Source organism: Solanum verrucosum, unplaced genomic scaffold (assembly GCF_900185275.1).
Source record: "Solanum verrucosum unplaced genomic scaffold, falcon-dt-bn FXZP01000261.1, whole genome shotgun sequence".
Classification (NCBI taxonomy): Eukaryota; Viridiplantae; Streptophyta; class Magnoliopsida; order Solanales; family Solanaceae; genus Solanum; species Solanum verrucosum.
This window is the reverse complement of record NW_026019969.1, coordinates 10,750,977-10,774,454: the sequence shown is the minus strand read 5'-3', so window position 1 is coordinate 10,774,454 and position 23,478 is coordinate 10,750,977. Positions and strand designations below refer to the sequence as shown.

The 23,478-nt window shown below is 32.5% G+C and overlaps 5 protein-coding genes and 2 pseudogenes across 5 annotated transcripts; 4 read left to right on the top strand and 3 right to left on the bottom strand.

Annotated features, from left to right (window-relative positions):
* Window positions 1–208: 208 nt before the first annotated feature.
* On the bottom strand, window positions 209–1,740 carry LOC125816735 (RING-H2 finger protein ATL54-like). The gene is made up of 2 exons (XM_049496357.1): window positions 877–1,740; window positions 209–556 (listed from the first exon to the last, which is right to left on the bottom strand). The coding sequence occupies exons 1-2, from the start codon at window positions 1,585–1,587 to the stop codon at window positions 209–211; spliced, it is 1,059 nt and encodes a 352-aa protein (XP_049352314.1). The 5' UTR covers window positions 1,588–1,740.
* A 2,459-nt stretch (window positions 1,741–4,199) lies between these two features.
* LOC125815011 (RING-H2 finger protein ATL54-like) lies at window positions 4,200–4,844 on the bottom strand. The gene is made up of 2 exons (XM_049494428.1): window positions 4,768–4,844; window positions 4,200–4,692 (listed from the first exon to the last, which is right to left on the bottom strand). The coding sequence occupies exons 1-2, from the start codon at window positions 4,842–4,844 to the stop codon at window positions 4,200–4,202; spliced, it is 570 nt and encodes a 189-aa protein (XP_049350385.1).
* A 387-nt stretch (window positions 4,845–5,231) lies between these two features.
* On the bottom strand, window positions 5,232–6,524 carry LOC125815009 (RING-H2 finger protein ATL52-like; annotated as a pseudogene).
* Window positions 6,525–7,057: 533 nt separating this feature from the next.
* LOC125816738 (uncharacterized) lies at window positions 7,058–8,352 on the top strand. Its single transcript, XM_049496359.1, has 5 exons — window positions 7,058–7,332; window positions 7,431–7,499; window positions 7,599–7,681; window positions 7,852–8,054; window positions 8,172–8,352. The coding sequence occupies exons 1-5, from the start codon at window positions 7,121–7,123 to the stop codon at window positions 8,250–8,252; spliced, it is 648 nt and encodes a 215-aa protein (XP_049352316.1). The 5' UTR covers window positions 7,058–7,120; the 3' UTR covers window positions 8,253–8,352.
* Window positions 8,353–10,690: 2,338 nt separating this feature from the next.
* LOC125816734 (acetyl-CoA-benzylalcohol acetyltransferase-like) lies at window positions 10,691–11,992 on the top strand. The gene has a single exon (XM_049496356.1). It carries the CDS (start codon window positions 10,691–10,693, stop codon window positions 11,990–11,992), a length of 1,302 nt encoding a protein of 433 aa, XP_049352313.1.
* A 1,113-nt stretch (window positions 11,993–13,105) lies between these two features.
* Window positions 13,106–13,794, top strand: LOC125815008 (acetyl-CoA-benzylalcohol acetyltransferase-like; annotated as a pseudogene).
* Window positions 13,795–17,359: 3,565 nt separating this feature from the next.
* LOC125815007 ((13S,14R)-1,13-dihydroxy-N-methylcanadine 13-O-acetyltransferase AT1-like) lies at window positions 17,360–22,874 on the top strand. The gene is made up of 4 exons (XM_049494427.1): window positions 17,360–18,811; window positions 19,486–19,563; window positions 19,656–19,777; window positions 22,673–22,874. Exons 1-4 carry the CDS (start codon window positions 17,360–17,362, stop codon window positions 22,872–22,874), a joined length of 1,854 nt encoding a protein of 617 aa, XP_049350384.1.
* Window positions 22,875–23,478: the final 604 nt, after the last annotated feature.

Below are 23,478 nucleotides of genomic sequence, written 5' to 3'. Positions count from 1 at the left end.
TTTTTTTATGAAGTATTAATTTTGATATTCAAAGGGAGGAGAGTGGGGAAAGGGAAAGGGAAAGAGAAAACTCTCATCGACATTTGGAATTTTCATTATGTCTGATATCACTTTAAAGATTATCTAAGAAAAGGCGAAAAGAAAGAGATGGAATTAATTTGGTAAGCGCTTTACTGTAGCCAAGCTTCAACAACAATTGTTCGTCCCTTCACCGAAGAAGAACAGCACTCTGGCTTCTTCTTATCATGTGCTGTTCTTGCATTACTCTGTCCAAACAAAGGTTTTTCATTCTTGCTGACATCTCATTACCATCCAAAGTACTCTGTGATACTGAAGCAGTAGATAAAGATTCGAATGATGTTGATCTTCTTGACGCACTAAATTCACTTAACACTCCTTCATTAGTACCATTCCCCACATCTTCCTTGGAATTTCCACTGATATCCATACTACTTAGTTCTAATGACTCGCCTTCGTTTTCAATTTCAAGAGTTAATTCCGTGGCATTCTCTGAAATTCCCTCATGAGCTTCTTCTTCATGTCTCAGCCCTGAATTCTGCAATACTGACATAATTAGTAAAGAAAAGTGTACTCTTTCTAATCGTTTAAACGTTCAAATAAGATAATCGCACACTTAAAACATGATATCAGAGCAAACAACAATTTTGATTCGAGTATCACCACAACTATTATTAAAAAGAATTGTTTACATGCTCTGTAAAAAGAATGTTTAAATGCTGTTTAAGCTACTCTCCAACTAAGCTACACCCACCCCACTATTACATTCACTCACTATACCAAATTGAACACACAATTAAATAAAAGTATATTTTTTCTACAACTTCTAAATGAAATGATAACACGCTTCAAGAATACCTGTTCAGGCAAGGATGGAGTGGCAGCTGGGGCGATGACAATGCCGGCACGGCACATGGGACAATTGGTGTGTGCTCTAAGCCAAGTGTCAATACAAGGTATGTGAAAAGCATGGTTACACTTTGGCAAAATCCTAAGAGTTTCATCTTCTTCAAACTCACTCAAGCAAACAGAGCACTCTGTTCCTTCAATGATTCCTTCCCCTGTTTTATACTTGCAAATCGTGATGGCGCTGATGATTGATGGCTGAAGACCCACTGTTCTAATATACCATATAGGATGATCCACCATAGGTCCATGAATATCTTCATCAACAATATCACTAAACTCCTCCTCTTCTTCTTCTTCTTCTTCAACTCGTTGCTGCGGTCTTGACAAAATTATTGCATTCCGGATTCTGTAACCCACGAAGCAACAAAAAAGGAAGAAAGAAGTAGCCAACACAGAAAACAGAATAATCAAGAAGATGGAAATAATGGGTTTATGTGGAGATTGAGAAATAGGAACTTTGGGGGTGAAAAAGTTTGGTGGCAATGGCGGTTCGATTTCAGAAAACAGGGGAAAACTACAAATTGGGTAACAAATATACATACATGAAATTGGACAAATTCGAGAAAGATTCTCTTTTGGGTTACAATAATAACTGCTACAATTTTTACCAGTAGAATTATCAAGTGATTCAAAGATCAGCTTTCGATCATGGAATACCATGGCTGCTACTAATTGTTTCTGTGAAGAAAACAGAGCATCATAGGATGATTTTTTTTTGCAGCCTAGTTTCTAACGAAACTGTAACATGGATGAAAGACATTTGTCTTCTTTGTTTGATGTTATTTGACTTTTAGGAAGGCTAGTAATACTAGGCGGCTGCCATTTTTTTCCTGCTTGTCCCACCAAACCTCGACAGGTTTTTGGCAAATTGGACATTTATTACCTGCTCTAATTAAAGACGTTATGGAAAATGAAATAGTCAATTTTACAGCATAATATATGGAGTTAATTTACTGAAATTTTTCCATGGTGTTATTGAATTTTACTCATTGTAAAATTATTTTAATATAGAAATTTACTGAACTTTTATAAAAATGTTAAAAATTTGCAATCCAATTCTAAGTTAAATTTAAAATTTTCTAACCAAAACGCTAATTTTGAAATAAATTGAATAGCTAATCTTAAAATAAAAAGATTAATTTTCATGGTCAAATGTGCTCCTAATAATGATCGACAGACATAAGTATAAATGTGTAATTTTTTTTTTATTTGTCTACTTTAAATTTTACACGCCCTCACAAATAATGATTTAAATAAATATTTTACTATGATATTTATATTAATTAATGTTTAATGCCTTTGAGCAGAGAACCTTTCGAAAATAACTTTACTACCTCCACAAGATAATAGTAGAATTTGAGTATAGTCTATCCTCTTCAAACTCCACGTAGTAGGATTATAGTGGATATATCATTGTTGAATTTTGGATAATTAATTTGAAGATTAACAATTTATTATGGGAAAATTGTATGAAATAGCAAACTATTAATTCAAATTAAATGTTATAGCCATAATTTATTTTAATTGTAATTCGTAGCAAACATCTCTTATTTTTGCCATCTGATTCGATATACAATTAGCCATTTTATACATTTCAGTATAAAATGCATTTTTGTTTGTATAAAGCGAGAGAAAAATGTATATACAAATACAAATATATATATATATATATATATATATATATATATATATATATATATATACAAATACAAATCTTATTATACAAATTACAATGTATAAATGAATTTATACAAAACTGAACAATTTGTTTAAAATTGGATGTTTGTAGCAAATTATATAAATCAAAAGCTCCATAACAAAGTTTAGAAATTATGCAAACTAAAGCTATAACATATAAATATAATTTTTATGTTTGTTATATGTGAAAGTTGTTCATTTATTAATAAGGGTATTATAACATGATTTCTTTTTAATATATTAAAAAAATGAAAAATTTATTTTTAGAATAACTAAGAAGTAAAAGTAATCATAGGTCTAATTTCAGTCTTGTGGATCACTATTGTTTAAGAGAAAAAAGAAGAAGAAAAAAGATCACTATTTACTTTTGGGGGCAAAATTAGGGTATTATTTTCTGGTAAATTGAAAAAAGTGACGGTGAATCATGCTCTCCTCTAGAATTGAGCGTCACAACTCACAAGAGAAAACCAATGAAGTGTGTAGCGTGAAAAATGAATGGAGGTATTGGCCGTTGTTAATTAATTGATTACATTCCTACTTACATCTTTGAATGTGTAGGATTTACTTGTTGCTATGCATTGGTTACAAGTTTGTACATAGTAGGAGAGAGTAGGTCATCAGAAAGGGGCTTGTAAATTCTTCATTGGGTTGGGGGGATCCGTGCTTGCTAATTAAGATAATACTTTGCCAAGAGAGATTGCCCTTCCTCTTAACCTAGAAAAACAGGGTGTGGATTGAAGTAATAATAATAGACTTTTTATTAAATATCACTGTATTTCTAACTCTGGGGTTGGCTAAACCATTCACAAGAAAAGAAAAAGAGAAATGTGTAACTTCAGTTTTCTGAGAAGCTGACTTGCTCATACGTGTCTTAAGTCCGGTTATTAGTGAGATCAGACAACACAAGATAGCGGATCAAACATGTTCATGGGATTATATATCACACGCTTCAAGAGGTATTACTCTATTTACTTTTGAATAAAATGTGACATGTATGTTGTCTATCTTAAATGCAATGATTCTGGATTTTTGCTTCCGCTGTTTATGCATATCTTCCATCATGAACCTTATTTAACTATCTTCACGAGCATTAGCCACATCTCCCTTTGATTTTTGAACTTACAATGATGCTCAAAGTACTTAGATCCCTTGACTCACCTTCATTTCGACTATCAAGCCTTAATTCCATGGCATTTTCTGAAAATTCCTGAACGAGTTTCCTCTTCAAGTCTCGGGGCTAGTTTCTGCAATGTAGAGATAACTAAGAAAATAAAAGTGTACTTTTTCTAATAACGTCTTTTTAGATAAGATAGTCACAGTTACTAGTATATTCTAATAGCACACAAAGATCTTGAATTTGAATCTCATTGTTGTCCATTATAAATACAACAACCAAGTATTTAGCTCATGGAAAAAAATTAAGTCCAAGTATAAGCTAAGAGGTGTGTTGATGTCATAATTAAGTATATAAAAGTACGTATATACTTTCTAATACAGTCATATAGTTATAAAGTAAATAAAAGTGTGTGTTTTCAACAATTTAAACTTTTAGATCAGATGATCACTCGTTTAACTCAACTGAAAGCTGTAGTAGTGGGTATTGTGATGACAATGCTGGCACGACAAATAGGACAATTGGTGTGTGATTTGAGCCAAGTGTCAATGCAAGGTACGTGAAAAGCATGGTTACACTTGGGCAAAATCTTAAAAGTTTCATCTTCTCGAAACTCACTCAAGCAAACAGAGCACTCTGTTCCTTCAATTAGCCCTTCACCTCTTTTATACTTGCGGATTGTGATGGTGCTGATGACTGATGGATGAAGACTCACTGTTCGAATATCACTTAATTCTTCTTCTTCTTCTTCTACTACTACTTGCTGCTCCGGCTGTGAAGAAGCTCTTGAGTTTTTGGGAATGACGAGGGAACAAAATATGTAGACAGCAATGCCTAAGCCTGTAAATAGAATTATCAAGAAGATGGAGGCAGTATTTTTTTGTGGTGACTGCGAAAGAGGAACTTCAGTTGTGAAATTTTGTGGTAGTGGTGGTAGAATTATCAATGAATGCCTTTTGTTTTTTCATTTCTGTGGTTCTTCTTATTGGACTTTTGTGAATTCTGTATATTAGACTACTGATTAAGACAGATTTACAGAAGCTGCCATTATTTTCCTCCTTGTTCCGCCCAATCTAAGCTGGCTCATGGCAAGTTGGACATTCATTGTTCCAAGAAATTAACTACTCATATGCATTGATAGTTTAAAGCTCTTGTCTTTTCCAAGTTCCAGCATCACCTTAGATGTATTTTCAATGAAATATTGTATTATCTTTCATTCCAGAGTGTACTAGCTTGTTTTGAACAAACGTCAGTTCTCTGAGATGCTGACTTTCTCACACGAGTCTTAAGTCCTGTTGTTACTGGGATCACACAACTGAAGATTGTGGATCAAAGATGTTCATGGGATTATCACACACTTCAAGAGGTATTCCTTGATTTATGTTTGAATAAAATTTGATATGTATCTTGTCTATCTCACATGCAAAGTTTATGGATTTTTGCTTCCGCTGTTTAAGCACATCTTCCATCATGTACCTTATTTAACTCTCCTTCAGACTTCAGGAGCATTCACCACATCTTCCGTTGAACTTACACTGATACCCAAAGTACTTAGATCTCCTGACTCGTCTTCATTTCGAATGTCAATCCTTAATTCCGTGGCATTTTCTGAAATTTTCTGCATGAATCTCCTCATCCAAGTCTCAGCGCTTAATTTTCTGCAACATAGAGATAACTAAGAAAATAAAGTGTACTTTGTCTAATAACTTAGTTTTTGGATAAGAGTGTCACAGATTTCATTGGTATGTTATAAAGTGGCAAAGATCCTGAGTTTGAATCGCATAGCTATCCATTATAAAAAACCAAGTATTTAGCTCATGGAAAAGAATTACGTTTGACTATAAGCTAAGAGCCATGACATGCTGTAAAAGTAAATAAAAATATGTTTCTCAACAATTTAAGCTGTTAGATGAGCTGGTCACACGTTTTGCTCAATGAAAGCTGCAAGTGGCGGGAATTGTGATGACAATGTCGGCACGGCACATGGGACAATTGATGTGTGATTCGAGCCAAGTGTCAATGCAAGGTATGTGAAAAGCATGGTTACACTTTGGCAAAATCCTAAGAGTTTCATCTTCTTGAAACTCACTCAAGCAAACAGAGCACTCTGTTCCTTCAATTAGCCCTTCACCTTTTTTGTACTTGCGGATTGTGATGGCACTGATGACTGATTGCTGAAGACCCACTGTTTGAATATCACTTAACTCTTCTTCTCCTCCTCCTACTACTTGTTGCTCCGGTTGTGAAGAAGTTCTTGAGTTGCTGAATTTGTGGATGGCGTAGGCACAGAATATGTAGACAGCAATGCCTAAGACTGAAATTAGAAGGATCAAGAAGATGGAAACAGTGTGTTTATTTGGAGAATGCGGAAGAGTAACTTTAGGTGTGAAATTTGGTGGTGATGGTTCGAATTCTGGAAGCAGACAGATACGTGGGCAAGTATTAAAACATCGCAGCGGACAAACTATAGAACGATACACCTCTGGGTTACAATAATAGCTGCTACAAGTTTTGCTGGTGGAATTATCAAAAGATTCAGAGATCAGCTTTCGATCAATATGGAAGGACATGGCTACAGTTAATTGTTTAATGACAGATGAGAAGAAACGTACATATAACTGCTGGGGTCTGCCTTATTTCAAATTTTGTAGGCAAGAGGAAATAGAGCATCTTACAGCCCTAGTTCATTCACGACGATGAATGCCTTTTGATTTTTTCTTTTTCTCCTATTTTTGTTTTCATGTATGTGTCTCTTCTTATTGGACTTTTGTGAAGTTTTTGTATATTGGACGGCTTATTAAGACTGAATCACAGAAGCTGCCATTATTTTTTCCTCTTTTTCCCGCCCAATCTAAGCTGGCTCATGACAAATTGAACATCTATTTTTCCAAGTCAAGCGTCACCATAGATGTATTTTTATATGAAATAATGTACCATCTTTCATTCTAGTGGGGACATGCTTCAATAAATTGTTGGTATCTTAATTTATGTTGCTGATTATTGTGATACAAAGTTACTTGTCCTGATTAGTTTTAACTGTTTTCACAAAATTTAGGAGCAATGCATTTGAAATTTTTGCATAAGAATGTACGTGTAGCTTCATCACATTTTTATTTAAGATAAGATTGGCACAATAGCAAGATAAGGAGTTCAATAATGGTTTTAGCTTACAAGGAACAGGTTACTTGTTAGCCAATTTTTAAAGTTACTTTTAGTTTAAAGTCAGCATAAAATAAGCATTTCTTGGCGTGTTAGGATCTTCTTTCTCACATGTTAAGCGCTAACTTCTTAACTGTTCAAATAACAGCAATTCATTCCAACTTATGTATCTGATTTTCCTCCTACAAAAATTGCGCTTCTATTTTAGTTGGTTAATTAACCATGTCTGCAAATTCTTCATCTTCATACAAAATCCGGAGTTTTGTTACTTTGCTTCACCAATACTATAGAGTTCGCTTTGATGCTACATCCTCTCAGTTACAGGGTCTCCATGGGATAGTTCCAACAACTAGGATCAGTTATTGTGGTTCAGCAAGTCCAGGATTACGGTTTATCAGTTCAGGAGAGTATCGAATTCCCAATAAGAAGGATCGGTAACTAATTCTTCTCTACTCATTTTTTGTTTAGATAAGCAGAAAATATAACCTTGTATAAAAAAGATTGAATCTTAGTTCTTGATTGCATCTGTAAGGGGAAAAAATGAAGCAAGCAAGGTTCTTCCAGTAGAGCCACCTCCTTCTAAGCCCAATTTATTTGTTTGGTATGCAAATAATTAATAATTAAATTGTCATTTTTATTTTATTTTTCCAATTATTGTGATTGATCATTTGAATTTGATGATCTAGTGTACTATTACCAGGGCAAAATGGCTTTTGGGATCCATACTATCAATAATACTCCCATTTTGGAAGCAAAATTTGGACAACATTCGAAGAATTGAAGGTATGAGTTTTTGCTAATTTAAATGAATATTGAATAGTCGTGAATGTTGAGAATAACTTAAGCTTTTAGATGAGATGATCACATATATATATATATATCAACACGTCTAACATAACATGAACGTTACAATAACAGACTGAAATGATAAAAAGGAATTGATGTTTATTCAGGAGAGGTAGAGAAGGTGGCGGAAGAGGTGGAAGAAGCAGCGGAGGTAGCAGCCTTGGTGGCGAGTAAAACGGAAAATGTAATGGCAGTGATTGCCGTTAAGCTGCCTGAAAATAGTTTACTCAAAGAAACAGCTGTAGCAATTGAAAATGCATCAGCTGTGGTTGCTAAAGATGCTCAATTTACTTGTAATTTCATTCACAAGGTTTGCAAACCAAATTGTTTTATATCTAATATCTAATATCCTGTGTCGTAAATATCATCTAATTAATTATTTTCAGCTGGTTTAGTCTCTCTAATATGAAATATAATGGGTTAACAGGTTGAAGGTGTGGAGCAAGACTTGAAGGACTTGGAGAAAATGGTTGAACCTTTTATTGAAAAAGTGGAAGAATCCAAATGAGGCAATAAAATAGTAGTAGTAAATGTACATATTTTTAATTTATTTATTAGTGCCTCAAATATCATACAAGAAGCCTTATATATTCTTCATTTTTAGACACAATTCAGAACAATGTTATTATATATATATACTATGGAAAACATTTAATATTCTGAAGAGGTTAAGCCTACTTTCATATCATGATCAACATTTGTATAAGCAATTAAAATAATGATTTTATATTGCAAATTTTTCAAAAAACATGATTTAAAATATAAAATTTAACTCATAAGTTCATATTTTGTGTAAAAACAAAAACCTATTATTTTAAATTTTGCAAAAAAAAAATTCATACTCCTCATGAAGAGATCGTTCGTACAATATTAAAAGAGTTATCTTTTTTTTTAGTCTTTTATATATTTGAAAATATATAAAAATAAAATAAAATTATAGATCACGATAATTAACAAATTAAATATTTAAAAGATACAATGAATTCTATTGACTCTCAAATTAATAATTTTTTGATTTAATTAATCATAAAAAACTTAAAGTACACATTTTCTTAGAACATCATGAAATATATATTTGAAAAAAATTTATAAATATTGTTGAACAACTATTTTTAGTATAGTGGACAAGTATAGATCAACGGGAAAGTAATTAGCACAATATTTAAAAAGATAAAAATAGAAAATGATGTTCTTAACTTTTGTTGTGTGAATTGTATCACAAATTCACTTAATATGAAACGAAGGAAGTATTGAATATGTTAATGGGAAATACTTTTTCCGTCCAACAATATTTGTCCACTATACTATTTTGGAAAGTGTAACAATACTTGTTCACTTTATGAAATTAGTAGATAATTTTTCATTTAGTTCATAATTTACTCTTATCATTAATTATAGTCATTTCTCTATTACATTTTTCAAGACATAATATTTATTATATTCAAAGGGTCATATAGTAAAATTAGTAAATTATCCTTCTATTTATAGTTTATTAAAAATGTTAAAGTCAATAGTAGACAATTACTTGTCCACTTTTGAATTGTTGACACACCTATTAAGAAAACAATTGTTGACATAGTGAGTTATCATTTTACTCATATTAATTATGAAGTAGATGAATTAAAAATTTAAGATTTTCAAAAAGTTTTGCCTTTTATAAAATAATTAATTGAGGGTATAATAGGTAAACAAAATTGCCCTTTCTTAATTTGTCAAAATTGACAATAACTAGGGACAACTAAAAAGGTAAAAATGGACAAGTAATTAGGGAAAGATATATGTGAGTACTTTGAGGTATTGGGAAAGAACACATACTTGCATTAATAAGAGAAATTAAATTTTGGGTTTTTGAGGTATTGGGAAAGAACACATACTTGACTCTCAAATTAATAATTTTTTGATTTAATTAATCATAAAAACTTAAAGTACACATATTCTTAGAACATCATGAAATATATATTTGAAATTTTTTTTTACAAGTATTGTTGGACAACTATTTTTAGTATAGTGAATAAGTATAGATCAACGGGAAAGTAATTAGCACAATATTTAAAAAGATAAAAATAGAAAATGATGTTCTTAACTTTTGTTGTGTGAATTGTTTCACAAATTTACTTAATATGAAACGAAGGAAGTATTGAATATGTTAATGGGAAATACTTTTTCCGTCCAACAATACTTATCCACTATACTATTTTGGAAAGTGTAACAATACTTGTTCACTTTATGAAATTAGTAGAAAAATTTTCACTTAGTTCATAATTTACTCTTATCATTAATTATAATCATTTCTCTATTACATTTTTAAAGACATAATATTTATTATATTCAAAGGGTCATATAGTAAAATTAGTAAATTATCCTTCTATTTATAGTTTATTAAAAATGTTAAAGTCAATAGTAGAAAATTACTTGTCCACTTTTGAATTGTTGACACACCTATTAAGAAAACAATTGTTGACATAGTGAGTTATCATTTTATTCATATTAATTATGAAGTAGATGAATTAAAAACTTAAGATTTTCAAAATGTTTTGCCTATTTAAAAATAATTAATTGAGGATATAATAGGTAAAAAAATTATCATTTCTTAATTTGTCAAAATTGATAAGTAATTAGGGACAACTAAAAGGATAAAAATGGACAAGTAATTAGGGAAAGATATATGTGAGTACTTTGAGGTATTGGGAAAGAACACATACTTGCATTAATAAGAGAAATTAAATTTTGGGGGTTTTTGAGGTATTGGGAAAGAACACATAATTGGATAAAACTGACAAAAATTAAACCAGTTACTGGCGTGCCGTGCCGTGTCAACTGACACATTATATATGAATATAGAATAGGCCAGCAGATAGAGATGAATAAATGGTTTATTCAGAAACAACTTCATTACTACTATTATTTTGCTACTTTTGTTGTTTGTCAATTGTCAATCCTAATGTAATGGCCAATTTAGAGATGATAAGGAAAATGTTGAAGCCCTCAACTCCTACCCCCAATCATCTTCGGACCCTCAAACTTTCATTTTTCGATCAGCTCGCTTTTCCTGTATATGTCCCAGTACTCTTCTACTACTTGCCCAGCGTTAAAATATCATGTGATAAGCTTCAAAAATCTTTGGCAGAGACGCTAACCAAGTTTTACCCTCTAGCAGGTAGATTTAGTGAAGATGATGATGAACTCTCAATTCACTGCAATGACGAAGGTGTTGAGTATATTGAATCCAAAGTCAATATGGATCTTGCTGAGTTTCTCCGTACTGAACATGCACCCAAGATTGATCTTCTTCCTGAAATGGATCATCGGCCATCAAGTCCATTACTTGGAATCCAAGTTAACTTATTCAATTGTGGAGGACTAGTCATAGGGACACACATTTCACATAAAATAGCTGATGCTTTCACTTTAGCAACATTTGTCAAGGAATCGGCGCACACTAGCCTTACAGGAACACTAAAAGCTGGCTCTCTCCCAAGTTTCGGTAACTTGTCATCGCTCTTTCCCACCAGAGTGCTATCAGGAACGACTCAGTTTCCATCATACATTATTAATACTACTCGCCCTAAGATTGTCACGAGGAGGTTTATCTTTGATGCTTTAGCAATAGCAAACCTCAAAAATACAATTGAAGATTCAACTGACATTAGGCCTACTCGAGTGGTGCTCATTATGTCGTTAATATGGAAGGTTCTTGTGGGCATTTCCACTGCCAAAAATGGACATTCAAGGAACTCGTCTTTATTATTTCTTATTAATTTGAGGGGAAAATCGAATTTACCATCGTTAGATAATGATGCTTTAGGGAATTGTACAATGATTGGAATTGCTAATATGGAGGCAAGAAAGGATGAGTTAAATGATTTTGTAAAGTTGGTAGGAAATACAATACGGGACACATGTGTAGCCATTGGTAAGGCGGAAAGCGTTGATGACATTTCCTCTTTAGTTGTTAACAATCATAGAAAAGTTATAGAGAAATTTGCCCAAGGAGACGAGATTGACGTTTATCCGAGCACTAGTTGGTGCAGATTTTGTTGGTATGAAGCCGACTTTGGTTGGGGAAAGCCATTCTGGGTGAGCCTCGTTGAGTGCGATGCTTTTGAAGGAATTAGTCTGATGGACACAAAAGATGGTGATGGAATAGAAGCATGGGTTTCTTTAAAGGAGAATGACATGGCTCAATTCGAGAGAGACCCCAACATTTTGTCATCCACTTCAAAACTAGCATTCCATTCCTTTGGATAAAATGAAACTATGTAGTAATATTTCTTGCTTTAATTTGTATTGCTTGTCCCTTCCCTTTTTTTTTCATAATAAAAGAATAGTAATTACGTACCTTCTTTTATACTTCAGTGTTTCCGTCTATTCACTTTTACTTGTCACATTTTGATTTGACACACCAATTAAGAAAATAATTATTGATGTAAGTATTTTATCAAATTATCTCCTGTTAAATGATGACTTTAAATAAATATTTTATTCTGAGGGTAAAACATGAAAAAAAAATTATTGCCTTTTCTTGATAGATTAAAAGTGATAAGTAAAAATGAAAATCTATTATAGAAATAAGTGACAAGTAAAAGTGAAGGGAAGGAGTAATAAATTGTTTGAAATTAATAAGACGGAACAAAGCCGACCTCCAGATGGAATATATTTGGATAATGCTAGCTTTAGTTAATTTTTGGAAAAATTACAAAAATATACACTTTAAGACTTTAATTAACTTAAAATCAATATATTTATATATAATTACATAAAGAGTTTTTAAATTATATAGATAACAAAATAATTATTAATTTTTATTTAAATGTATTTTTTTCCGATTTTCTCTCTCCTATTCGGTTTTATCTTTTTATGGCTTTTAATTATGTGCCTTTTTATAAAACCCAAATTAAATCGATTCATTTAATTGATTTGGTTTGATTTTTCGGTTTGGATCGGTTTTTATCCAAACCATGAACACCCCTACTAAGGATAATATTAAAAGAAAGGTAATACAATTCTATTTTTGATATAGGATCAAGGAAAATAAAACAACGAAATTACAAATTTATCTGATTAGTTGGGTAATAAAAAAAACCTAGGTTTCGATTGAAGAGAAATTATTAAGAGATCTCAATTATTAATGCAGGCTACATATTGTTGCGGTATTTTTTGCAAAGTTTGACTTTATTGATTAGGGGTTCGGTTGCCTAGTGAGTTAGAGGGGGCGGGGTAGGTATTGGCATTATATCCCTATAGTTAGAAATAATACATAAAAATCTCCGTGAAATATAGTTAAATTGTATGTTACACATTCAAAATTAGGCTAGAAATACATAAATATATATATATAACTTCATTCATCAATTGTGATATATGGCCAAGTTAGGGATTGAAATTCAAAAGGAAAATGTTGAAGCCCTCAGCTCCTACCTCGAATCATCTTCGGACCCTCAACCTTTCCTTGTTCGATCAGCTTGCTCATCGTGTATATGTGTCAATACTCTTCAACTACTTGCCCATCAATACATGTAATAAGCTTCAACAATCTTTGGCCCACACGCTAACTAAGTTTTATCCTCTGCCTGGAAGATTTAGAGAAAATGATCATCAACTCTCAATTCATTGCAATGATCAGGGTGTTGAGTATGTTGAAACCAAAGTCAACGCGGATCTTTCTAAATTTCTCCATGAACCTTTGGTGGATCTCCTTCCTAAAATGGATCATCGACCATCAAGTCCATTACTTGGTGTTCAATTGTGGTGGACTAATCATGGGCATACAAGTTTCACACATCGTAGCTGATGCTTTCACTTTAGCAACATTTGTCAATGAATGGGTGTACACTAGCCTTACAGGGACCACAAAAGACTGTCTCCAAATTAGTTTCGGTCTCTTGTCATCACTCTTCCCCACATGAGTGCTATCAGGACCTCAATATTCGCCACCACCTCCCAACAGTACTACTCGCCCTAAGATTTTTACAAAGAGGTTTGTCTTTGATGCTTTGGCAATAGCAAACCTCAAAAATACAATCGAAGATTCAACTACCAGCAGTAGCTAGCGGCCTACTAGAGTGGTGGTTCATTTTTAAAAATAGAACTTTTATTTTATTTAGCTTAAATATTTTTGTTTATGCATTTCATGATAAGTTTCATATGTATTTAAAAATATTTTTTTCTTGTGTAGCTTAAAAATAGAACTTCCCTCTTAAGTTTATTAAAGTGAAAGAAGATTTATGAGAAATCAAAATATAAATAAACATAAGAATAAGTCAAATAAATTCATGAATAAAAATTATATTTATATAGTGTAATTTTAGAAAAATATGAACAATTATCATAAAAATAAGAAGTAGTGAATATTATTACACATGATATTAAAAATAATGTAAATATGCATAAATGTGAAAAATGATGTATAAAAAAGGTTTAAAGGGTATATTTAGCATTTATCTATTTTATCCCGAGATAACTTATCCCGTGATCACTATACCACTCAAAAAAAAATAAGAGAGAAGAAAAACCCTTGAGAAAGTGCATGTACGTGGGCGGATCAAAGTTGTCAATCATTGAACTAGGAGAGCAATTTTTATAAAATGTGGATTAAAAATTCAAAGAATCCACATTTTATAAAATGTGGATTAAAAAAAAATACTAGGACCTTCTTTAAAATTTGACTTTATTCCCAATCTAGTTGAGTCGATCCTGAAAATATGTTACAGAATATGAAGAGTGTGATTGTGCATATTCAAAGGAGAATATTGTGTCAGATTTTAGAATTAAAGAATACAATCGTATTTGATACGATGAAGAAAGTCTTACACATGATAATTGAATCCCCTAATTAATTGTTTAATCCAATTTCCACGCCATGTTTATTAAATAAATAAACTAAGGCTTAAAAAGTTGCATAATTGCATAAACATGTTGGGCAGTCTGTAGAGTTGAAACTAATGGCCTGCCAGGCATATGAATTGGAATCATGTTCGAGATTTTGATCTTTAAAAATATCTCAAGAGTCTATGGGATATTTTGAGATGTCTTTTAAGGGAATTTTGTACCCTTTATATAGGTGTGAACTAGGGTTTAGGGTTGAGTAACCTCCAAAAATTCTAATTTGAGTTGAACACAATTTGTACGGTCTCAATTCGAATTGAACGCATCTTGTAGAGTTCCATGCACAAAATTGCAATGTCTACAAGTCAACTTGATTCATTTTTAAAGTAAAATTAGAACGCATTACTTCGATATTTTAAACAAAAAAAATAGATATTCAAAAACTATACGAAAAGTATTATATATTGCAATATCTTGCATATTAATATGATGAAAAAATTACTCATTGAAACCACTCGTGTATATTATACTTTGATGGTATCAAGAAGGAAGAAACATTCCTTCAATGAAAACATTGTCGAGTTACTCTACCATCAGAGTATATTCATATACTGTGATATTATCAGAGAGGAAAAAAAGGGAAGGGTAGGCCTTGTCGTTTTAAAATAAAAAGAGAATATGAAAGTAATGAGACATTTAAGGTTAAATATTTTACTTTTTTTTCGGAGTATAAGTGTTTTTTTCTGGTCACATCATTTTAATCCAATCGTTTATTCGAAAAAATTTTTTCAATAATTATGGATAAAATCATGAAACAGAGAGTTAGAAACAGTATGTTGTGTTTTTCTTATGTACAAATGATAAATTGAAGATTATTTAATTTACATATAAAAGTATTAAATTAATTTGAAGCCGGATATGTTGCAGATTATGAAGAGTGTGAATGTGATTTTGCATAATCAAAAGAGAATATTGTGTCAGATTTTTAGGGTAATACAATACAATCGTATTTGATAGGATCAAGAAAGTGCAAGACATGATAATTGAATCCCCTAAATTGTTTAATCAAATTTCCATTTCCATGTTTATGGAGTACTACTTGATAAATAATCATGATCGATGAGATCATAAAAAATAATATATAGTTGAGATTAGTGGCGGAGGGAGGATTTTCATCAAGGGGGTTCAAAAAAATAAATTAATCACATAAATAATATTCACAAATAAATTAAACGGGTCGAATCGGATATAAACGGGTTGGATTAAACTGTTGAATCAAGAAGCAAAGAGTTTTTTAATATTTGACTTTATAATTAGGGATTAAACTAATAAATCCTAAATTCCCAATCAGCGTTTTAATTTTTTGGAACTAAACATCATTTTCTGATTGCATTATTATATTTTTAAATAAATTAAAACGCCTAAAATATAAGCTGATAAAAGAAATGCTTCTGCCCGGATTCGAACACGCGACCTCGCGTGCAGTAAAGTGAATTCCTGAACCCCCAACGCCACTGAGCTACGCCTTTGGTGTATGTTCAGGGGGTTCAGTACTATATATATACACGTATATTAAAAATTTAATCTAATATATATAGTGTAATTTTTCGACGAACGGGGTTCGGATTACGTAAATCCGCCCCTGGTTGAGATCTATTGCAAATCTTGCACTTAAAAGAAAAGTCAAAATAATAAAAGTAAAACTTTTTGTATCCATTCAAATAATTGATTATTTTAGATTTACACCAAATATCACCCTACGCCAAAAATAATAAAAATAAAGCTAACTCTATCCATTTAAGTTGAGCTCTTTTTTTAAGAAATAAACAAGAAACAGTTAAGATAAAATTATAAAAGTCACATTCTTATTTAAACTCTAAATTAGTAGAAAATATATTTTATATTTCTTTTTCTCTTTTTGCAAATTTTTAAAAAATTGTATCTAAATTATGACTCTTTTTAAAACTATTTTTAAATCAAAATATTGAAGAATTGAAATATACCTCAATGATATACCATGACACCATGTAGATATACCGAAATGGTATTATGGATGATTAAGTAATCTATCGAAAGACTGAAGCAAATCTCAATGAAAACATTGTTCAATTACTCATTGAAATCACCAGTGTATATTATATTTTGATGGTATCAAGGAGAAAGAAACAATCCTTTAATGAAAACATTGTTCAGTTATTCTTTGATACCATCAGATTATATTCATATAATGAGGCATTTAAGAGTAAATATTTTACTTTTTTGGAGTATAAATGTTCTTTTCTCGTCATTTTCAATAATTATTGATAAATCATGAAACAAAAGAGTTAGAAATATTATTTTGATAGATAAATTTAATTTAGATATAGAGAATTATATTAATTAGAAGCAGGATATGAGATGTGTTGCAGAATATGAAGAGTGTGATTGTGCATAATCAAAAGAGTATAATATTGTGTCAGATTTTTAGAGTTAAAGAATGCAATCGTATTTGATACGATGAAGAAAGTGGAACACATGATGATATAATTGAATCCCCTAAATTGTTTAATCCAATTTTCATGCCATGTTTATTAATTTATTTCTTTATTAAAAAAACTAAGGCTTAAAAAGTTGCATAAACATGTTGGGCAGTCTGTAGAGTTGAAACTATATACATATAATAGCCAGGCATTATATACATATAGACTAGTAGCAAAAGAAAGAGAGAAGCTATATATTAAGAAAAGAAGCAAAAGTAATACTCAAATTACTTTCTCTTTTGTTTATTAAGTCATCCATCCACCAAATAAAATGTTAGACGATATTGAAATTAAGTCAAGGAAAATGTTGAAACCCTCAGCTTCTACCTCGGATAATCTTCGGATATTGAAGCTTTCCTTGTTCGATCAGCTGGCTCCTCGTTCATATGTACCAATCCTCTTCAACTACTTGCCGAGCAGCACTTCATCATATGATAAGCTTGAAAAATCATTGGCGGAGACGCTAACCAAGTTTTACCCTTTTGCTGGAAGATTTGGAAAAGATGATCCATTCTCAATCGATTGCAATGATGAAGGTGTTGAGTATGTTCAAACCAAAGTCAATGCAGACGATCTTCCTGAATTTCTCCATCGTCAAGCCAATGATATTGAGTCGTCTTTGCTTCATCTTCTTCCTGTAATGGTTCATATGCCATCAACTCCATTACTTGGTGTCCAAGTCAATGTATTTAATAATGGAGGAATAGCTATAGGGATAAACGTTTCTCACATCATAGCTGATGCTTTCACTATAGCAACATTTGTAAAGGAATGGGCGACCACTTGCCTTATAACAGGGACCATCAGTACACAAGATACTACTAATAATAATTATCTCCCCAGTTTTGGTCAATTGTCATCGCTCTTTCCAGCAAGAGTACTGCTACAGTTGCCATCACCTCCCAACACTAGTACTACTGACCCTGAGATTGTCACAAGGAGGTTTGTCTTTGATGCTTTGACAATAGAAAACCTCAGAAAAACAATCAAAGACGATTCAACTACTGATGATGACGACATGATCAAGCAGCCTTCTAGAGTGGTGGTCGTGATGTCCGTAATATGGAAGGTTCTTACACACATTTCTTCCGCCAAAAATGGAAATTTAAGGGACTCGTCTTTAGGATTTTCTATTAATTTGAGGGGAAAACTGTCATGTGTACCGTCTTCAGAACATGCTCTAGGGAATTATGGAATGATAGGAATTGCTAATATGGAGGCCGATGAGGCAAGAAAGGATGAGTTGAATGATTTTGTAAAGTTGGTAGGAAATACAATACGGGACACATGTGCAGCCATTGGTAAGGCGGAAAGCGTTGATGATATTTCCTCTTTAAATGTTAACAATCAAAAAAAAGCTGTAGAAAAACTTGTCCAAGGAGACAAGATGGACAATTATATCACCACTAGTTGGTGCAAATTGCCTTGGTATGAAGCTGACTTTGGTTGGGGAAAACCATTTTGGGTGAGCCCCGTTGGCTTCAATGCTATTGAAGGAGCTTTTCTGATGGACACAAAAGATGGTAATGGAATACAAGTAGCGGTTTGTTTGAAGGAGAAAAACATGACTGAATTCGAGAAACACCTTGACATTTTGTCCTCCACTCCCATAGTTGGAGAAAATGAAACTACTAAAATTTCTTGTTTTGCGTTGCTTTGCTTGTTGCTTCCTATTTTCTTCATTCATCACAAACCAATGTTTGGCTATGAGATTAATAAGCCAGTTAGTCGATATTCAAACTATCTTTATGTATGTATGTATGTATGTGTGTTAGCCCCTCGGCGCTTGGGAGACATCCTATTTAATTAATAAAGATTGATATAATATCTTTCTTGTCTTGTTGGTCTACTAAAATGAACTGATTATAATTATATTGTGAAATCATCATTTCTACAAAAGAGGAGATCAACCAAAAACAATTCTTTTTAATTTGTACGATAGATTGCTTGAAATAAGATCACAAGATTAATGTAATAAAACCAATAACCTGCTAGAATAAAAGTATTTGGATATATAACTAGTGAACTTACCGTGGTTAAGATCAATGATCTCGTTACATTTATTAAATGATTTCTTCTTGATAATCAAATAACGAGTCCGGAGCCAAAAGGGCAACAATTTTTTTCAAAAATTACAAAAGGACAACTAAATTATTTATCAAACCAAAAGGGTAACTAATCTTAACGGCTTTTAAATCAGAGTTTCCGCTGCAAGGCGCAGAAACCCATACGCCTTACAAGGCTATGACATCTTTTAGCCTTAGGCGCAGGCCCACCTGCGTTTTGCAGGCTTGGGATGTTGCATTGAGGACGATGAAGGTCGATATGCACTTTAACTTGCGGTGGTTGTACATCGAGTTAATGTTGGTGCTCAACTTTTTTTATTTGATCTTCCAGGTTGGGGAAGTAGTTGTGATTACCTGCAAGCCAGAATATGCCTATGGAAGCGCTGGGTCCCCACCGGATATCCCCCGAGTAAGTTAACTCAGTAAATCTTTTTTACATGCTGCAAGCGTCTCTTTAAGTTTCCTGCACCGGTTTGCTTCCTTCTCTGTCTTCAATGTTAGGTGACAGCATTGAAGTCTCACATTATTAACCAAGCTGCGCGACATGTATTAGCCAACACTCTTAACTCCAGCCGAAGACTCTTCCTATCTTGCAAATATGTAAACCATAAACTCCACTCCACGTATGCACTGATCACTTGTGCAAAAATCACATTGAGTAGGATCCCACAACACCCAGATTCTACCACGGCCAGTAGCTTGGTAGTTATGACACCAAGAGCACCTAGTAGTGACCTTTGTTATTATAGAAGTTGCATACTTAATATTAGTTCTATGTTCTACTATGGCAATTAAGCCAACTTTATTCTCCTTAAATAAATGCTTTAAAGACTTCTGCTTATGCACCTTATTCAGCTGCAGCTTTCAGAAACAAAAAATTTAGAGTGATTTCACTGGATTAAATAGAGACAATATGAGGGTGAAAGATGAGGCAGGGGATTTGTTAGACAAGTGACCAGTGAAAACAAGAAGCTAACAGAGATGCTCATAGTGGTTTGTGAAAATTACAATGCTTGAAGAAACCAATTGATGGAGTATATAAGCATCTCTGTAAGCTTAATTGTTTCAAGAAGCCAAAGTCACAGTTGTTTCTATGAAGACTGAAGCGTATGATCAATACCTCTCTTGTAAGTACATACTCTTATTTCAATGACATGACTTTAGACTTATTTGTATATTAGCTAAAAGCTTAAGTTGTTAGAGAAAATATGCTATTAATTACTTACTTATGTCTTCAGCGTGCCAAGACTAATGAGATAAAGCAATGTGAACATATTCTTGTTCCTCCAATCTGTTTATTTCTTCCCCATCTTCCTCTTTGTTTTGTGATATATAGTACCTGGATGTGCAAAATACTAAAAATAGTAGGTTTGTTTTGGTTATGCAGGGGAAGTAGTCTGGACAGCCACAAGCTACTATTTTCCGCAGAACAACAGAGGCTTGTCAAGCAAAATAATCTTGCCGAGGAGCTTTTTCTCGGCTATTTCACATAGGAAAGGTATATAAAGGACAGGTCAGTGCCTTCTTTTCTTAACAGAGTGAGATAAGTTGCATTAGCATACTAATGATAAGCAGTAACAACATTCAATTCCTTTTTCCTTTTTCTAATGGATCTTTCTCCTGACTTATGATAAGAGATTTTAAATTTCCTTCCTTGTATAAATATTGATCATTACAGTGATGCATCACTTGTCCATAGCCATTTTTTTTTTTTTTGTGTGTGTTTTATAATCGTAAGTAGATGTTATACATAATAAATACAGCGACATAGTTGGTGTACAAGATGTCATATAGAGTTCAAAGTGACAACATTTGACTCTCAACTTGTAGGGAATTTCTTGTAGAGTCTATATATAAAACAACTCAAAAGCAGCTTACCTGACAAACCAAACTAGAAGAATTGAGGTTCAACAATCAACAGAGTGAAATGACTGAATTTACTTGTGTGACAGCTATGCTATTGGTGGTCTTGCAGGCGGTGAAGATATAGACTCCTTTTAGCGTGTCGTGACTCAGTGTACTGCTGCACTACCTGAGCATAAACCACGATATGTAATGGTATGTGTCACTCTTATGATGTTCCTTGGTAGATATAACTTGATGCCTCTATTTTCAAATTCTCTAGTTTTATATGTGATGCCTTCAGACTTCTGAATAGTTGCAGGCCTTTTCTTGAGTATGGATGCTAGTGAACCCTGTTTATCAATAAAATCAAGATTAGCGAATGACAATTTTTGTAGTGATTTGAAGTTTCTTGTAATCGTGAATAATATGTTTCAATTTAGTTTGTAAAACTAATAGTACACTTTATAATATATTTTTGTGTTGAAATATTTTGTTATTTCTTAATGCTAATAAGCCCCTTTTAGGTTTGACTATGATGTACATGTTAATTAGTCAATAATATTTAAAATAAAAAATTTCTAGCATAATGCTCTAAAAGGTTACATGTTCATAAATTACAGGGGTTAAAACTCCTGTTAATCCTAATGTAAAGTTCATGATTTGTGGGAGTTTTGACTTCCAAAGTTCACAAATTGTTGGGGTTTTGACTCCTAGAACTTGAACTGCAGTTTTTGATATACATTTCTGGGGTTCAAACCCCCACTAATAAACCCCTGTTATAACAGGGGTTGGTCAAAAACTCCCGGGACTTAATTGTGGCACACCTAATTGTAGGGGTTCTCTCAACTGCCGTAACACTAAATTGTGGGGTTACTGACCGCCGCAACATGTAATTTTAAACCCCGCAATTTAAGCATTTTTTTTGTAATGTACCTCTTACATTACATTACATTAAAGAAGAGATACCTCTCAAATAATATTAATCATGTCTGTCTCAAAATAATAAAATCAACCCCTATATATATAGGAAGAACCTATCCCAAATAGAATAGGATTTAAATCCTATTTTTATGAAAACTTTAAACTAGGTAACTTTTAAACTAGAAAATTTTAAACTAGAAAAACAGGAAAACGTTAAACTAGGAAAACTTTTAAAATAAGAAATTTTGACTTTAAGCATTCAACTTTTTGGGCTCTTTTATTGGGCTACGTGTGGCCCAATCTTCTTTCGTTTGGACTTGAATTTGGACACTTCTTTTGTGATAAAATATTCTTGATTTTCATTGAAGCCCGTCAACTTCAATACAAGTAGGCTGACATGGATGCTATCAGGTGGTCATCCTGTCGTTAATACGGAAGGTTCTTATGAGAATTTCTACGGCCAAACATGGACATTCAAGGGATTCTCATTTATTATTTCCCGTTAATTTGAGGGGAAAATCAAATTTACCATCTTTAGAGCATGCTCCTGTAGTTGCTACAGTAGAGGCAAACCAGTCAAGGAAGGAGTCAAGTGACTTGTAGGAAGTACAACAAGGGACATAGCTGCAGGCATTGGTAAGGCAAGCATCGATGATATTACCTCTCTGTCCGCTACCTATGGCACGGAAGTTATAAGCAAACTTGGCCAGAAAGATGTAGACAATTATCCCAGCACGATCGAGTTGGTGTAGATTTCCTTGGTATAAAGCCGATTTTGGTTGGAGGAAGCCATGGTGGGTGAGCAGTGTTAGCAAAAATTATGAAGGAATAAGTCTGATGGACACAAAAGATGGTGATGGAATACAAGTATGGATTGCTTTGAAGGAGAATGACATGGTTCAATTCGAGAGAGACCCTTACATTTTGTCCAACACTTTGGAAAGCAGCATTTGAATAATCCTTAGAGAACTGATACATTATATGATCAGCTTAAACTAAGATTCCTTGGATCTATTAAGATACTCATTATATTAATTCTTTTCTTTTTTTTACATTTGAATATTGGTTTAATTTCACCTTGTAATTTGAAGAGAAATCAAACCAAACAGTTTTCTTGTCACATTTTTTTGTTCCAAACATGATGAGCCTGATGGGAATATGCAAATGATATATCGAAAGTCAAAATTTATACATCAAAGACTGTTTTACACATTTAATTGTATAATTTATCTTTAAAAAATATTGAATTTAATTTAAATTTCTTATTCTATAAACAATTAATTTATATCTAGTCGGGCATAACTCATCGAGTATAATAATTATAAATATATAAATTTCTATTTCGCAATTTTTATTTATTTATTTTGAGCACAAAATCATATATATATATATATATATTATAATATTTATTTTATATATATTATTATAAGTGGGAAGCTCCAACTTTCAAAGTTCGATTACCATTTTACTCCTCCACTAAATCAAAATAAAATTAATTAATTTATTAGATATTTTAATTACATAATGGTGGAATATGAAGTGCAACAGTTACACTTTA